The sequence below is a fragment of the Pinus tabuliformis genome, chromosome J (assembly GCF_031772625.1).
Source record: "Pinus tabuliformis cultivar Carrire ecotype Pingquan chromosome J, CPIR1, whole genome shotgun sequence".
In the NCBI taxonomy this organism is placed as follows: domain Eukaryota; kingdom Viridiplantae; phylum Streptophyta; class Pinopsida; order Pinales; family Pinaceae; genus Pinus; species Pinus tabuliformis.
The window spans coordinates 900,167,411-900,185,970 of NC_142295.1; the positions used below are offsets into that span (position 1 = coordinate 900,167,411).

Here is an 18,560-nt window from a genome sequence, read left to right on the forward strand (position 1 = left end):
ACTATATTTACCTTTTTACTTGTCCAACAGATCTTATAAGGTCTCACAAAGCACATTGATTTTTAATTTTTGTCTTGTTTCACTATTGGCTTTGGACAGAAACGTTGTTTATAATGAGCAAGCAAGGTTGAATCAGATTGCTTGCAATGCCCTTATCTCGAATTTATGCCGTAAAATTTATGCAGGTTACGATGTTTCCTTTGCAACATCTAGTGCAATTGCTAGTTTATTTAATGCTAACATATTGTATATAGGTGGTGGATGGTTAATTCATATATTAATTCTTTTTATAATAATAAAAAAGGACATTATAGGGTAATTAATTTTGATGATTTTATTAAATCTTAGAAATGTGAAATATGTTATGAAATAAATGTTTTGATATTTATAATTAATCATGATTGCTATAAGAAAGCATGTGTTTGAGGATATAAGTTATAGACATATACCAACCATTTAATTTATATGACTGCAATAATAAAATAAGTAATTTAGAGGTTATGTTTACCAACTAAATTTCTAGTGGGTTTTTCTGGTCTAATTTCTTTAAAATTTGGTAGGAATTTATTGAAATCACAAGTTTGATGGGTAACAGATGCACAATAGAAGTGTCCTAGGGGTTTTTGAGGCTACTATATCTATATATATAGTCACAAAGCTAATTTAAATAACACAAATCAAACTTTCACCTCGCATTTTTCCTCTGGATTCCTAAATAGAAAATCCAAAAAATCACACTAATAACAACTATTTTTTTAAAATGAAAATTTCATTAACTTGGAACTTTTATGGTAAAGAAAGACTCATTAAAAAGAGAACCCTTAATCGTGAACATTAAAAGAGAACCCTTCAACGTGAACCTTAAAAGAAAACCACATGCACCTTGTTACTTTGACCTTCGTTACGTTGTCGTTTAGCAGAGGAATAAAAAAAAATGACCGATGCACCTTTTAGCAGAGGAATCGCTTTTGTATAAAATGACTGCCAGAGGTTGTATGCGCTCTTTCCGCTGACGAGGTACGTCAGTTCCAATTTTTTCAACAAGGTTTTCACACTTTTTCCAAGTCATGGACTCGGCTTTTTTCACACCCTCAAAGTGACTCACTTCTTTTTCTTTCCAAGATTTTAAGGATAAGTTGTTGTGACATTTTTTCTGTCAAGTTCTTTGGTCTCTCACTTCTGATGACACGTTGCTATCTTAGAGGAAGTATCAACTATAAATTTATTTAAATTTAAATGGATTATAACATAAAAAATTATAAATAATAAAATTAAATATAATGACAATTAACCTACAACACACAAGCAAGTGAAACTACTACACACATACAAGTGAAACTACTGCACATTAATTCCAAATACTTAAGAGCACAAGGTAATTCAGTGACGTGAAGGTGTACTGGTTATGAATTATAAAGAACAAAAAAGAGAATCCAGTGAAAGCGGCGGGGCATCGGAAGTGGACAAAAAATTTGGAATCGTAGGGGGCAGTCGGGACCAATTTAAGCCGAGGATAATCGAGGCGTAGCATAGATTGATTGATAAGCATTCAAATTAGTAAGAGATTAGGGATAGTTGCCCTCTGAGGAAAGCATTGAATTGGGGATCATGGCGGAGACTAGTGTTACGTATTCATGGCTGGTGGGCTTCGTCTGTTTCGTTCTGGCGATGATTCTGCTTCAGCTCTACAGAATAGTGGACAGTCGAGGCTACAATTTGCCTCCCGGGAGGGTGGCCATTGATTGGAGAATCCTTGGGCTTCAAGCGAGCGATTAATTCGTGTTCACAACCGCGCCGATTCATTCAAGATCGAGAGCTAAGGTACTGTGTTAAGTTTAACGTTAAACATCTAGAGCTAAGGTACTGTGCTAATTTTAACATTGGAGCGTATTTTATCAAATATCAAATACAAGACGTGAATTATATATGTCAAGGAAAATTACGCAGGTATGGCGAGATATTCAGATCAAATTTGTTCGGAAGATCTCGAATGATTGTGTCTGTGGATCCAATATTCAACAAACATATTCTGCAAAATGAAGGCAGGCTGTTTCAATCCAATTATCCGAGAAATCTCATCGGCAAATTTGCTTTGCTTTCGGTGCACGGAGATCTCCAGAAGAAGCTCCACGGAACACTGAGAAGCTGCGTGTGCACTTCATGGACGACATACAGAACCTTATGCACACCACCTCCGCCCAGTGGCAAGCCAAGAGGGATATCCATCTTCACGAGGAGTGCCATCAGGTAAGCACCATCAAGAAACCCATTGCAAAAATCTTTATATTTCAGAAAAGCTATGCATTAATTAAAAATTCTTTAATGACCTATTTGAGTGACTCAAGGGAAAGGTTAATATCTTAATAACACAATTAATAGTAAAATTAAGGATTGGATCGCATCATCTTATATGTTAAAAACGTAGTTGAGTAGTTTCCAATGAAGAGTGAAAAGAAAGAATTGTTTTTTTTAATGCTTAAGGAATTGTTGAAATTTAATGTTTTTTTAAGGAGCAAGGAGTTGTTGAAACTTAATGGTACTTTATCATGGAATTGTTGAAATCTAATTTCAACGCTGTCGTACGCTATCAACCAAAACCGTCTGCAAAACCACAAAACTGCCCAGAATCATATCGCACCGCCATCCATGAAAAGTGGTTTCCGTATTGTTGAGCTCCGATGCGTTTTGGTGCAGGCACGTGGCTCTCGCCTGACGTAGGCAACTTTGACCCATCGGGAGGTAAAGCTCAGCAGTTAAGTGCCTTCCGATATCCTCTCCATCGTCTGATCTGGTTGTGTGTTCTCCACCGTCGATCTCCGAAGTTGCAGCCCGTCCGCGTCAAGTCAATTTAATTTTGCGTGGAGTGGAAGACTATGGTTTGACCGCCGTGTAAGAAAAGTCATGGCTTTTAATGCTGTTCGTATTGTTTGGTGGAGGCCTGTTTTAAATGGTTATGGGCATACGTCCCATTTATATTTTTTTATATATGCATTTACGTAAGTTTAGGTGTAGGCCATTTAATATGGTTATGGGCCACGTTAGTTTTTTTTTATTATGTTTTCATATATGGCTATGTGTGTAGTAGTTTTTAGTGTAGAGTGGCTGCGGGAGCATATAGTGTTGTGCGTGTTTCTTTTGGGAGAGGTGTATTGTGCCTGCGCACAATTTTTATGTAATTGTATTATGTTGTGGCTGCGCTCGGTGGAGCAAATTTTTGTTAACGCACAGCAGTGCGAGATATGAATGAGGCACAGCAGTGCGAGATATGAATGAGGTGTGTATTCACAGCAGTGAAAAATGATGATGGTGCGGTAAAAGAAAAAGAAGAACCAGAGGATGTATGCACAGCAGTGTGAGAAAATATAGGAAGAACAGAGTTGTAATGTTTTTGTGATGTATTGCAAAACAGAGAAATAGCAAAAACCATGTGTGGTTTTGTACAGAAGTGTATAAGGAAAATGGTGGAGCGCATTTGTATGTATATGTAAATTTTATTTTACAGCAGTAAAGTGTTTTTCACTGCAGTGAATGTAAAAGGGGATTTACAGCAGTAAACCCAGCTCAGTAATTTCTCAGGGTGAAAACAGAGTTTTTGTTTAATATTGTTTTTGGTGAATTCCTCTCAGCAAAGAGGATGAATGTTTGTATGAGGCTTCATATTTTAAGCAATAGAAATGTTTTTATGCTGTGTAATGGACTGTTGTGAGTCATTTGGTTTTATTAGCTTCGCTGTGCAAAGGTCCTGGAAGAAATGAAACAGAGCATTGGCTCTGTGGTATTTGCATGATTGGTTTTGGTATTTCCCATTGAAAAATACCCAACAGTGGTATCAGAGCTAGTCCAGGCTCTTTGAAGACTCAAAGAAGCTGAAGGAAGGTGTTGTTGCAGCAGTCAAACCTCTCCAGCAGTGTGAAGACTCAGCCAAAAGAGTTAAGGTATTTTTCAAAGCTTTCCTTTCTGTTATTGTTAAAGGAACAGTGAGTGATTTAAAGAAAACACAGTCAAGTATTTAAAGCCTAGATAAGAATGGCAAGGTCAAAGAAGAAAGCCTCCAGGGCTGTTAAAAATGTGTCTCCCCCCTCTACTAAACTAGAAGGCAATCCATTAGAATACATTCTATTTGAAACCCCAAAGTTTGATGGAAACTTTGATGTATGGGAAATAAAGATGAGGGCTTTCCTAATGTTTGAAGGAATTGAAGTCTGGGAGTCAGTGATTGATGACAGCAAGATGGATAAAGAATCCATGGAGTATGATGCACAAGCAGTAAAACTAATCTTGGATGGACTCCCTGATTCTGTGAAGAGGAATCTAGGAAAATGTTCATCAGCAAAGGAGATATGGGACAGACTGCCTGACCTTCATGCAAAGGGAGCACTGACCATGACAATGAGTCAAGAAGAACCCATCATAGAAGCTGAGAATGAAAAGCTTGACCTCATCAAGCTTCAAGTAAAAGAAAGGGATGAAGAGCTTACAAAGCTTAAGAAGGAACTTGATGAAAGCAAAAGGAAGCATCATGAAGAAGTCATATCTATGACAAATCAGCTGAATAGTGCAAAGAAGCAAGCAGATGTCTTGACAAGTGAACTTGAACAAAGACACAAGAGAGTGAATAAGCTTGTGGAAGAGATTGGACAGTACAAGGTAGAGGTCTCCTCCCTTAAGTCCGAACTACAAGAAGCCAAGAAGCAGGCACAAGGAGCTGAAAAGAAAATGGAGAGCAGTCAAGCAGAAATCTCCAAAATGAAGTCTGATATTATCTCCTTCAAAATAGTAGCAGCTGAAGCTACTCGTAGCAAGGAAGAAACTGAGGGACAACTAGCAAAGAAAAATAATGAATGTGAAAAGTTAGAAGAAGAGATTGTCCTCCTCAGGAAGAAGTTTGAAGGGATGAACAAAATAATGAAGAGCTCTCAAGCATTGGATGACATGCTTAGCTATCACAGATCCCCATTTGATAAATCAGGACTTGGGTATGTAGGTGAATCCTCAAACAAGGATGAGGATGCTTTAAGCAAAGGAGATGTGAAGAAGCCAGAAAGAGATGGTGATGCTCCTAGTTCCAGCAAAGGCAAGGAGAAAAATGAAGGCTGCAATAGAAGAAAACCAGCTCCAAGAAGAAATGTAGCTGATGTCAAAGAGGCAAGATGCAATGGTCATCATCAAAGGATCTCAAGGCAGCAAGGATTCAGAAGTACATCAAGGAAACCTCCATCTCCCAGGTACCAAAGTTCATTTTATGGTTATTGTTATGCTTGTTCAAACTTTGGTCATATGGCAAAAGATTGTAGAGCATTTCATAAAGATAGATGTTGTGGTCCCCGACAATCTCCAAGAAATAATTTCACAAGAAGAAATCATGAATTCTTATTCATGAATGAAGTTGAATGCTTCAAGTGTCATAACATTGGGCATATGGCACGAGATTGTAACTTGACATGGGATCTTACACAAGCTAAACCCATGCAAAAGAAGAAAGTCACACAAGTATGGAGAAGAAAAGAAATAAAGTGTGACAACCCCTTAAGCAACGCAGCTGATCTAAGTTTGTTTTGAGAAAACTTGCCAAAAGAAGACAAGCACACATTAAAGGGGAGCTTGTAATTTTTTTTGCTGAACTGTATTAACAGTCATTTGTTGAAGGAGGATGTATTGCAGCGCAGCAGTTGCAAATGAAATCTTTGTTAATCCCTCTGAAAGGTAATATGCAGCAGTGATGAAATCAGCAATGTTTTTGCTTTGTTTTTATGCAATATGCACAGAAATGCATAAAGAAGAAAAGATGGCAGCGCTGAAATGTAAAGAGCAGCAGCGAGATAAGAGAAAAATGCAAAGCATGGAAACCCTCACAGCAGTGGGAAGACAAAACATAAAACAGCAGTTTGGAAATTTTTTTTGGAGCACATGGATTAGAATGAACAACAGTTTTGAAGTTTTGCATGGCAATGGAAGGTAGTTTCCTTCTATGTAATGTGAGAGAATATACTCACAGCAGAATGAGTGTAATGCACAGCAGATGAAATGTTTTGTATTGGGAATGAAAATGCAAAGCAGTGAGAAGAAAATGAGAAGAAGGCAAAACGCAGCAGAGCGTAAATGCCCAGTGGCTGAGAATGCAATGAAATTCTTTCACACAGCAGTAAAAAAAATGTAATGTTTTTTTATGCAATGCAGCATGCAAAGAAATGCATAAAGAAAAACAAGGACAGCAGATTTTTAACGCACACTGGATGTATAAGAATGTGTGTGGCAGCAGAAAGCCAAAGGAATTGCACAGTAGTGCATTGTGTAAAAAAAATGAAGACTAAGATTGTGTGAAGCAAGGGTGTAAAAAGTAACATCCCGTGTTATTTTTTTGTTGTGTGGAGAATGAAGTGCCAAGAGCATGGGCACACAGCAGTATGATGAAACAAAAGGCAGCGACAGTGCAAATTGCAGAGGCAATGCAGCAGCAAGAAGTTATGGGCAGCAGCATGATGGCAAAAAGGAGAAGCACACAGAAATGCAAATGTGAAAAATGCAGCAGCAAGAAGTTTTGAACAGCAGCACATGCAAAAGAGATTTTCCTTACAGCAGTAAAGGTAAATGTAATGAATTTGTTGTTCATTGAATTGATATGCAATATATGCAACAACAGTGAGTGTAAGAAATGTTTACACACAGCAGTGTAAATTTGTAAGTTGGGACAGTGTAATTGTTCTAGAAAAGACAGAGTATTTTGTCTTTGAAAAGTGCAGAAGCAGTGCAAGTGTAGACACCGCAGTGTGGGATAGACACAGTAAAGAAGATGACACAACAGTGCAGCAGAGAATATACATCAGCATAGGAGAACATTGTAATGAGTTTGCACACACAGCAGTGCAATGATTGTTTGTTTTGGAACTGCATTTGAAGCAGTGATTTGGTGAAACCCTCTATTAAAGAGGAAGGTGCTTTTCAGCACATTGTCATTAGTGAATCCCTCTATCAAGAGGATGATGCTTTTCAGCATAGTCATTGGTGAATCCCTCTGTTCAGAGGAAGATGCTCTCTAGCATAGTTTGGTGAATCCCTCTGTCATGAGGAAGGTGCTCTTAAGCACAGTTTCAGGTGAATCCCTCTATTAAGAGGAAGACAACTTTGTTTGTTTATGAACTGCAGCAGAAGCAGTTGGTGAATCCCTCTATGCGAGGAAGATTGGTGAACCCCTCTATGTGAGGAAGTGCTTGGGTAAGATTGAAAGCCCAGCAGTTGAAATTAAAGGGGAGTGTTGAAATCTAATTTCAACGCTGCCGTACGCTATCAACCAAAACCGCCTGCAAAACCACAAAACTGCCCAGAATCATATCGCACCGCCATCCATGAAAAGTGGTTTCCGTATTGTTGAGCTCCGATGCGTTTTGGTGCAGGCACGTGGCTCTCGCCTGACGTAGGCAACTTTGACCCATCGGGAGGTAAAGCTCAGCAGTTAAGTGCCTTCCGATATCCTCTCCATCGTCCGATCTGGTTGTGTGTTCTCCACCGTCGATCTCCGAAGTTGCAGCCCGTCCGCGTCAAGTCAATTTAATTTTGCGTGGAGTGGAAGACTATGGTTTGACCGCCGTGTAAGAAAAGTCATGGCTTTTAATGCTGTTCGTATTGTTTGGTGGAGGCCTGTTTTAAATGGTTATGGGCATACGTCCCATTTATATTTTTTTATATATGCATTTACGTAAGTTTAGGTGTAGGCCATTTAATATGGTTATGGGCCACGTTAGTTTTTTTTTATTATGTTTTCATATATGGCTATGTGTGTAGTAGTTTTTAGTGTAGAGTGGCTGCGGGAGCATATAGTGTTGTGCGTGTTTCTTTTGGGAGAGGTGTATTGTGCCTGCGCACAATTTTTATGTAATTGTATTATGTTGTGGCTGCGCTCGGTGGAGCAAATTTTTGTTAACGCACAGCAGTGCGAGATATGAATGAGGTGTGTATTCACAGCAGTGAAAAATGATGATGGTGCGGTAAAAGAAAAAGAAGAACCAGAGGATGTATGCACAGCAGTGTGAGAAAATATAGGAAGAACAGAGTTGTAATGTTTTTGTGATGTATTGCAAAACAGAGAAATAACAAAAACCATGTGTGGTTTTGTACAGAAGTGTATAAGGAAAATGGTGGAGGGCATTTGTATGTATATGTAAATTTTATTTTACAGCAGTAAAGTGTTTTTCACTGCAGTGAATGTAAAAGGGGATTTACAGCAGTAAACCCAGCTCAGTAATTTCTCAGGGTGAAAACAGAGTTTTTGTTTAATATTGTTTTTGGTGAATTCCTCTCAGCAAAGAGGATGAATGTTTGTATGAGGCTTCATATTTTAAGCAATAGAAATGTTTTTATGCTGTGTAATGGACTGTTGTGAGTCATTTGGTTTTATTAGCTTCGCTGTGCAAAGGTCCTGGAAGAAATGAAACAGAGCATTGGCTCTGTGGTATTTGCATGATTGGTTTTTGTATTTCCCAATGAAAAATACCCAACAGGAATGCCCTGCCTATAAAGATATAGGCAGTTGGGTAATTCCCAAGAAAGAGTGGGAAGAAAGAATTTATGTTTTTTGTGAGAAAAAATCAATTAAAACTTCATAGCATTTTATCACGGAGTGTCTTGCGTATAAAAGCATTTGTAGTGAGTTAGAAGACTTGAAAATAGATAGATAGTCTGTTACCTATTTGTAAAAAAAACACTTTACAAAACCAATCTTTTTTAACCATTATTCACACCCAAAAAAACTATTTTGGTGTCATTCGCCTCATTAACATTCTTCAATTCAATTCAATTCAATTCATTAAATTTTCGAGAAGCTATGCACTGTTTAAGCATTCTTTATGGATTTTATTAAGCATTTATCGAAATCAAACAAAATTGAACTACGAAACCTGCCTTTTAATACTGGTATCATCAGAATGGTGGTGAACTAACTGTTTTCCGTTTAGATTGGTCGATTTGTCTGATCAAATGTGATATCTGTTACAGCTTGTTCTGAATTTGATGGCAAAACAATTGCTGGATTTATCTCCGTCCAAGGAGACGGAAGAGATCGGTAAGGCATTCGCCGTTTTTTCTAAAGCTTTCCTTGCCGTTCCGATTAGAATCCCGGGTACCTCGTACGCCAGAGGAATTAAGGTGCGCAAGAGCCGCAATGCTTTGCTCCTTTATTTTATTGATTACTAATTTTATTGGTTCTTACGGGATGAGTAATGCCTAGCATCGCTGCAGGGCAGAGAGTTTCTGATAAAAAAGATTAATGAGGGTATAAAGCACAGAAGGCAGCATCCAGATGAAACTGTCCACAATGATTTCTTAGGAGAACTCTTGAAAGAAGAGTTGCATTCAGAAGAAGTTATAGCAGATTTAGTATTATTCCTGCTCTTCGCTGGTCACGAGACCTCATTCTCAGCGATGGTATTTTCTATCAAATTTCTCACGGACTGTCCCCGGGCACTTCACGAACTGAAGGTGTGTACTCAGTGTGTAGGTACATAGTGCAAATCTCTATTCTAAATAAAAGCTCACTTGGGATGACTACCGGTCAATGAAATTCACCGAATGTGTATGTAATTAATTAATTAATTACTGCTTTGTTGACCAGCCAAACGATTTCTGTTTGGGGACGGGCAGGCATCCTTTTACTTTGAATTGAAAGAAAAATTTACCAGTTTGTAAAAATTTTGAGGGCTCCTATCATCGCGTCCGTATTCTGAACAGCGCACCACTAATTTGAAAATTGTTCAGCAATTCTCGTATCTTCCATAGTCTATTCACGGTAAATTCGAGGCCACCGTAGCTTTCAAATTGAATGCAGGAACATTCATATTGAATTATCTGCACCCATCATATGCCAACGAAAATTTATGGACAATAGACAAATTTCGGCATCTCATATCTTTGGAGTGTAGTGTTGTGGAGAGGAGATCTATTTTCAACGCGGCTACGAAACTTTGGTTTTGGTCACAGAAGTTCTCCTGGACAACTGAACATTCCACATAATTAAGCTCCTTCTCTACCTCTGGTAATCCAGTGGCGCATTTGGCAACATGGCCATGCTCTTGTCTTCATTGTCGTCCCATATTCTCGTTACTGCGACACTGGGTGGACCTCATCATCTCACTCTCGATGCCCATGTGAATACACAATGCATTAACAGAAGCTCTGCCAGAAAGCACAGAAGCATCTACCTACGATCAGGTACGCTTATCTCGTGTTAGTTTCGATTCGATTATTGCAAGATCAATGCTTGTGTTGGCGAAGACTCAACTTCCCTTTCCAATCACTCCGATAAAAAGAAAACTGGTACGTTTTTTTTCGTGCCGTCGTCCCTAGGCGCTTGTAATTTATTTGAACGGTTGCTAATTATGTGCAGGCGGAGAGAGGTCGAGGAGAGGTGGCTTCTGCCATACAGTGTTACAAGAAGGAAGAAGCTCTCGAACATATTATATTCTCATGGAAAACGCCCTCGCAGATTTGAAGTGTGAATTCTTGAACACAAAAGAGGTGCCGGACAATTGCAGGACAATGGTTGTCCGGCACGTCTTTTGTGTTCAGGAATTCACACGTCTTAATTTGTGCCAGATCAGTGCAGCTGTTTTACGTGGAAAAGGACGGAATTAAAGAACATGTCAAAAAGATCCTCTTCGAACCAGTTGCGTAGAATAAATTATTCAAATAAAGGTGCGTTGTGTTCCGTTCACGGTGTAGTAACGCATGCGCTTGCTGATCAGCATCTGTAGTAACCAATTTCTTTTTCTTTTTTTCTCTCTCATGCCGGCGATTAAATTCTTGGCTTCGAACGTGTTTTTGCTTTTCCCCATTCGTTAAAGCATATTAAATTCCATTTTATGTTAAAGAAAAACGGTTTATCAATCATAGCCGAAGATCATCATGAGAATCGTCATGGAAAAAAGTTTCGTAAATAATTAGGTGTCCAGCCATTTTTATATTGCAGTTTAGAGTTGACAATTGATTTAGCGTGTCGAAGAGGTACATAGATTTTAAAACTAAAAATTAATATAAGGAACCAGATTCATAAGGAGTTGTTTATAATGTAATTTTTTGGAGATTCTGGTGACGAAATCCGGTGGAAGAAATTGAGGTTAAATCTTGATTTTTTGTAGTTAAAATGGTTTTTAATTGCATATTTGGATTTAGCACCCTGAAAAACCCCTGGGACGCTTTGATTGTGCAGAAACTAGCCATCAAACTTGCGATTCCAATAAATTGCTGCCGGATTTTGACGAGAAAAACCCACCAAAAAAACTTCCAAAAAATCACATTATAAACAACTACGATTCATAAAGTTTATTGGTAGTATATATTATAGATGGGAGTTGTCTATAACTCGACTTTTTGAAAGCCTCTCCGACGGATTTTTTCGGTCGAAATCTGGCAAGAATTATTGGAATCGGAAGTTTGATAGCTAGTTTCTGCACAATGAAAGCGTCCCAGGGGTTTTTCAGGGTGCTGAATCCAAATATGCAGTTAAAAAACCATTTTAACTGCAAGAAATCAAGATTTGACCTCAATTTCTTCGCTGATTCCGTCACCGGAATCTTCAAAAAGTCGCATTATAGACAAGATGTAGCAATCTAGAGTTGACCATTGATATGCCGTGTCGATGAGGTACACATTACGTACACAGATTTTAAAACCAAAAATTAATAGAGCGAACATATTCATTTTACACAATCCATATCAAAAAGTTAATTGGTGGTATATATTATGGATGTAGCCGTCTATGATAGGTAAATGGAAAAGTAATCACAGTAAAATTTAAAAAGTTTATTGGGTATATATTAGTATAATTAGATTTACTAATGTGGTTGATATAAGATGTATATGAAGTATATATACAATATAATTGATATAAGTTTATAAACATATATCCCTTACATTAATAATTATTATGTAGTATTTTTTTTAAAACCAATTATTTATAATAATTAATAACTATATAAATAATAGCAACCATATTCTTATATATTTATGATTATTATAATAATAATATTAACTCATAATAATATTACTATAATAATATAATAATAATAATAATTATTATTATTATGATTATTATTATAGTAATAATATTATATTATTCCCCAAATGCGGGTGGTTAAAGACGCGTTAATGCGGATTAGACAGTGGGACGACAGGTGGCTTAGCCACATGGCCACCCACATTCCCACCTGAGATGATTTATGGTGAGCCACCGTCAACTTGCAGGCGCTATTACTTTGATGCACAGGTCGAGGACTCATCTGCAAGTTTAAGTCCATGGCTTCGGCAAGCCTGCATACCTCTGCCCCACCCCCTCTGAATTGCTCCTTCCTCCCTGATGCTGCGGAGACGAGCTCTCGTATGACAATAGGGAGGCGTTGTCAACTCCTGAGTTGTATAGATTTGGGGGATGGAATCCATTTTTCCCATAATGTTCTCTGCACTCTGCAAACTGAAGCCTCGATTCTCGTCTCTATCTCTTGCCTAAATCGCCCTCTGAATTCCCACACTGAGTCTACCTCTTCCTCTGTGCACACTGTTATCATCTTCGTCATTTCGGCCCACACCAGTCAGCTCCACCCCACCCACAGGACCATGCCCCGACTCCACCACCGAATGCATTGCAGGCAGGGCAGCAGCTGAGCAACTCCATTCGACCCCCCTCTCTGTCCCCCTCTGAGTCGACGACCCCTTCATCCTCCCCTTCCTCCATCCTGTCCATAGCCCAATTCTCCAGCAGATATCCCGCCACCCGCAATGGAAGAGGTTGGGTCCAACCCATTGAAGCTCGGCATGTCAATGCTGCAACCCAGATGCTCAACCTCTCTGTGTCCCCTCACTAGCCGCATCAAACAACCCAATTCCGCTTCCACTGTACCATGAACAGCCCTGCCATCATCACCACCATCTCTGTGGCGTTCAGAGAGGAGACTCGCCCGCAAAATGAACAGACTCACACCACTACAAAACATCATGTCACTGTGCAACCCGCCACTATATAGGAGAAGTCGGACACCAACAAACAGAAGGCAGCTCAGGAGAAGCCAACCACCAACAAACAGAAGGCCTCGGGCGGTAGCTCTGGTTCTCGCAAACGCAAAGGTGCCCGGATAGCGCCAAGCATGGTGAAGGCATTCCTGGTAGCACACAGGCAGTTGAGGATGATTGGGATGAATACAGGTGTCTAGTTGGGGAAGAGCCTCCTCCACCAATGACACGTAGAGGGTCAACGCAACCCGACTCCTATTCTTAGGGGCTTTTTTCTAATGTTTTTTCAAATTATGTTGTCAATTTTGGTAATTTACCATAACTGTTTCTCTTGGATTTTGAGTTGTAACCCCCGTGCGGGCAGCATTTTCCATCCGTTTTTTGAACTAGTTTCCCCTTAGCGGGCAGTCTTGAATCAGTCTTTTGGATGTCTAAACTTGTTATAACTCTGTTCTAGCACCGTAGAGGCTAGAGCCTCACTGTAAATTTATTGTTTCATTAATAGAATTAGTGTGACTTAGAAAAAAAAAATTATTGTATTATTATTATAAAAATAATATTAATTGATAATATTAAAAATATTAACAATAATATTTTTAATAACAATCATTATAGAAATGAGTCTTTCTTCTTCCTTTGTTCAAGAATAGAGAGATATCAAATTGGAACCAGGGAATTTACTAGTTATACACCAAAATCCACATCCAAGAAGCCATTGATATCATAAATCGCATCACTAACAAAGACACTACCAAGTTGGTTGGCCTCTGCCTCACCTCAATTTTCTTCAGTTTCCAAGGTGAGTTTTATGAGCAAACTTGCGGTGTGGTGATGGGCTCCCCTCTTTCTCCTATTGTCGCTAACTTGTTTATGGAAGATTTTGACACCAGGGCCTTAGCCACTGCTCAATTTCGTCCTAAAAAGTGGAACAGGTTTGTTAATGATACCTGTGTCATCTGGCCTCATGGTCGGGAGAAACTCGACCTGTTTCTCAACCACCTTAATTCTTTATCTGACTCCATCAAGTTCGCGATGGAAGTTGAGGTGGATGGGCACCTTCCCTTTCTCAACATTCACCTTTCAAGGATGGATGATGGTTCCATTTGTCACCAAGTGTTTCGAAAAAAGACTCACACAGAATAGTATCTCCATGCTAGTTCTCATCATTTCCCGTCTCAGAAATTCAGGGTTCTTAATGCTCTTGCTACCCGTGCTCTAAGAGTCTCTGATGATAGCCACCTTGAATAGGAGAAATCCCATGATGTTGAAGTTTTTAGAAATAATAGGTATAGCAGATCTCAAAGCCTTAAGGCCTTTCACAAGGCATGTAAAGCACCTAGAGTTAAATCTGCTTGTGATGATCCTATCTCTAAGGTTCATCTTCCATATATCCAAGGAACCACTGATAGGATTGTCCATATCCTCAAGAAGATTAATGTATCTTCTTCATTCAAGCCTATCAATACCATTAGAAATTCTCTTAGATTTGTTAAAGACCCTATTAACCCTAAGGCCTCAAAAGAGTTCTACCTTGTTCCTTGCTCCTGTGGTATCCACTACATTGGAGAAACAGGTAGATCTATTAAATATAGGATCAATGAGCATGCAACAAACATCAAACACAATTGCTCCTGCTCATTAGCCTTAGATGAGCATGCAGAAAAATCGAAGCACCATGTTTGCATTGAAGAATCCAAAGTTATCGCTAAGATAGATCATTTACACCACAAGAAGCTTAGGGAGGCGAATGAGATCGAAAGGCACGCCATAAATCTTAACAGGGATGATGGTTGGAAATTGAGTAAGAGTTGGATACCAACTCTCTCATTATAACTCGTCATTCTTTATTATCCTTTCTCCTCTTCTTTTCTTTCTAGTTTATTTTCTTCTGTTTTTGCATGGTTCCTCTATTTTTATTTTTATCAATTTTTTTTATTTTTTATTTTATTTTTTATTTTTTTGTCTTGATCCCCTATTTTTATTTTTATTGTCAAAATTTTTCTATTTTTTTATTGTTTTATTTTCTATCTTTTTATTTATTTGTCTATATTTTTTTTATTCCCTATTTTATTTTTATTATTATTAAATTTTTTATATTTTTAAGTTCTTTTATTTTCTATCTATCTATTTATTTATTTGTATTGATTCCCTATTTTTTTTTTTTATTATCAACATTTTTCTATGTTTATATTGTTTTATTTTCCATCTATTTATTTATTTATTTATTTTCACATTATAAAATTTTTAGTTTTCCTTTGACTCTGATTTGTTGTAATTTATTTTGGATTCCTTTTTGAGGGATTTAAGTTCCCTTTATCTCCCGAAGTTACGGGGCTATTTTGCCGAGTTCCTTAGAGAGAGTTGTCTCGCGCCCTTAGGTATTCTCTACCTACCTACCTGTGTCGGTTTCGGGTACAGGTACGATAATTTAAACATGATATTATTATTAAATAATTCGAAATTAATGTTGTTAATAATTATTAATGAATTATTTTGGATTAAATATATCTTCCTAACAACTAGTTTTCTAATATGAAAAATCAACCCATAACAAACAAGATGTTTTCTACATCAATCGATAATATTGAATTTCTATTTTTATTTAGCAACTATTTTTATCTAAATATAGAATATTTTTCCTTACCTCTAATTCTAGAATAATTAATTTTTTTACCTACTAACTAATCCACCAACAACTAATTTTTAATAGCTAACTCTGGGCAGAGCTGCATCCTTACTATTTATTCCTTCTGATCAATGGATTTCTCACCTTGTTCTGAGGATGAACCACATTAGTTGGTTCAAAACGTCGACCAAATCGTAACAATGTATTAATTTGAAAGACTTATTTCTACATTATGGATCACAAAAGTCTTAGATCTAACAACAATAATTATTTTAGTATATGTAGTTGATATACCTATAAGGCTTTATTTCTATCTATGACAAACAATTGATAAATAATAATAATAATAATAATAATAACAATAACAACAATAATAATTACTCATTTTTTATAAAATGTAAATAAATATTTACTTATTATATATATATATATATATATATATATATATATATATATATATATATTGGTAGGTAAGCACCCACAGGGGATTTAAACCAATGACTTATCACAAGGAGTGCCTTAATAGTAGACCCATTCACCATCAATCCAAAACCCCGTGGGCAATATCTATATATATATATATATATATATATATATATATATATATATTACTATTGTTTTAAGAAAAAATATAAATATTTTTATTTTATTTTACTTGATAATAATAATAGTAGTAGTAGTTAAATAATTAATTATTGTTAAATAATAATAATAATAATTTTTAATTAAATATTGGTAAATAATAATAATATGAATATAAATTAATTAAATAAAAATAATAATAATTAATTCTTTGTCACAATGTGACGTTGGACCATGGTTGACATATTGAGACAATCTTTGTCACAAAGAGAAATTTGAGCATGGTTTACCATGGTTGACTACGATTCACCATGTTTGACCCAAAGAAATAACAAACCATTGGGTTTAATACAAAAAACTGAAGATTGACCATGTTTGATTCTATAAAACATGGTTGACCATGGTTGGTTAAGGTTGACCATGATTGATATTATAAAACCAAGTTAATAATAAACCCAATGGATTGATATTATGAACCCAAGGGAAAATTAAACCCAAGGGATTAATACTAAAACCCCATGATTGACCATGGTTGACAATGGTTAACCATGATTGATATTATAAACTTAAGGGAATAATAAACCCAAGGTTTTGATATTATAAACCCAAAGGAATAATAAACCCAAGGGATTAATACTAAAAACCCAACAGATTATGAACCCAATGGAATAATATTAAGCGAAGGGACTAATATTATAAGCCCACGGTATAAAAACCCTAAGATAAATATTAAAAATACTAAAATAAACATGGTTGAGCATGGTTGATTTTCATATTGAGACAATCCTTGTCACAATGCGACATTGGACAATGGTTGACTGTGGTTTATTATGGTAACTGTTATTGAATAATATTAAACCCTAGGAATATGAACCCTTAGATCAATAAACCCAAGGGAATAATAAACTTGAGGGATAACAATTATAAACCCAAGGTATATAAACCCTAACACCAATATTATAAACCCTAAAATAAACATGGTTGATTTCCATATCAAGTCTTGTTTGACCATGGTTGACCATGGTTGGTTATGATTGACCATGATTAAGAAGGATTAATATTATAAACCCAATGGATGGATTTTATAAACTCAAGGGATTAATACTAAAACCCCAAGGGATTATGAACCCAAGGGATAAATACAAAAGCCCCAAGGGATTATGAACCCAAGGGATAAATACAAAAGCCCCAAGGGATTATGAACCCAAGGGAATAATATTAAACCCAAGGGACTATTATTATAAACCCAACATATATAAACCCTAAGATAAATATTATAAACACTAAAATAAACATGATTGACCATCATTGATTTTGAACATATTGAGACAATCCTTATCACAATTTGATGTTGGACCATGGTGGACCATGGTTGACATCATAATAAACCATGGTTGACTAGGGAATAATAAACCCAAGTGATTGATATTATAAACCCAAATGAGCAATAAACCCAAGGGATTAATACTAAAACCCGAAGGGATTATGAACCTAAGGGAATAATATTAAACCCAAGCAACCAATTTTATAAACCCAAGGTATAAAAACCCTAAGATAAATATTAAAAATATTGGAATAAACATGGTTGAGCATGATTGCTTTTCATATTGAGACAATCCCTGTCACAATGTCACATTGGACCATGGTTGAACATGGATGATTATGGTTGACCATTGTTGAATAATATTAAACCCTAGGAATATGAACGCTTACATCAATAAACCAAAGAAATTGATATTATAAACCCAAGGGAATAATAAACCTAAGAGATAAAAATTATAAACCCAAGGTATATAAACCCTAACACGAATATTATAAACCCTAAAAAAAACATGGTTAACATGATTGATTTCCATATAGAGACAATCCTTGTCACAATCCAACGTTGGACCATGGTTAACCATGGTTGACCATGATTGATTTTCATATCAAGATAATCTTTGTCAGAACATAACATTGGACCATGGTTGACCGTGGTTGATTCCCATATCCATATGGTTTGACCATGGTTGAACATGGTTGGATATGATTGACCATGGTTTACCATGATTAATATTATAAACCTAATGGATTGATATTATAAACCCAAGGGAATAACAAACCCAAGGTATTAATACTAAAACCCCAAGGGATTATGAATGTAAGGGAATAAGATTAAACTCAAGGGACTAATATTATAAACCCAATGTATATAGAACCTAATATAAATATTATAAACACTAAAATAAACATGATTGACCATGGTTTATTTTCATATTGAGACAATCCTTATCACAATGCCATGTTGGATCGTGGTTGATGATGGTTAATTTTCATATCCATACAATCTTTGTCACAATGCAATCTTAGATGATGGTTG

At 36.7% G+C, this 18,560-nt stretch overlaps 1 protein-coding gene across 3 annotated transcripts; it reads left to right on the forward strand.

Annotated features, from left to right (window-relative positions):
- Window positions 1-1,548: 1,548 nt before the first annotated feature.
- On the forward strand, window positions 1,549-10,741 carry LOC149229602 (cytochrome P450 720B2-like). Of its 3 annotated transcripts, XR_016247944.1 has the most exons (5): window positions 1,549-1,821; window positions 1,948-2,247; window positions 8,989-9,138; window positions 9,232-10,200; window positions 10,376-10,741. XR_016247944.1 is itself a non-coding variant. In XM_089378684.1 (4 exons), the coding sequence occupies exons 2-4, from the start codon at window positions 2,161-2,163 to the stop codon at window positions 9,496-9,498; spliced, it is 504 nt and encodes a 167-aa protein (XP_089234810.1). In that variant the 5' UTR covers window positions 1,549-1,821; window positions 1,948-2,160; the 3' UTR covers window positions 9,499-10,348. The 3 variants fall into 3 exon arrangements, 2 of the variants coding, with proteins under 2 accessions (XP_089234810.1, XP_089234809.1); XM_089378684.1 differs by lacking the exon at window positions 10,376-10,741 and having other exon boundaries at window positions 9,232-10,348; XM_089378683.1 differs by lacking the exons at window positions 8,989-9,138; window positions 9,232-10,200; window positions 10,376-10,741 and adding an exon at window positions 2,695-8,243.
- The last annotated feature ends 7,819 nt before the right edge of the window (window positions 10,742-18,560 follow it).

What these genes read in the sequence shown, in the direction of transcription:
- LOC149229602 (XM_089378683.1), top strand. Translation starts at nt 4,027, where the DNA reads ATGGCAAGGTCAAAGAAGAAAGCCTCCAGGGCTGTTAAAAATGTGTCT.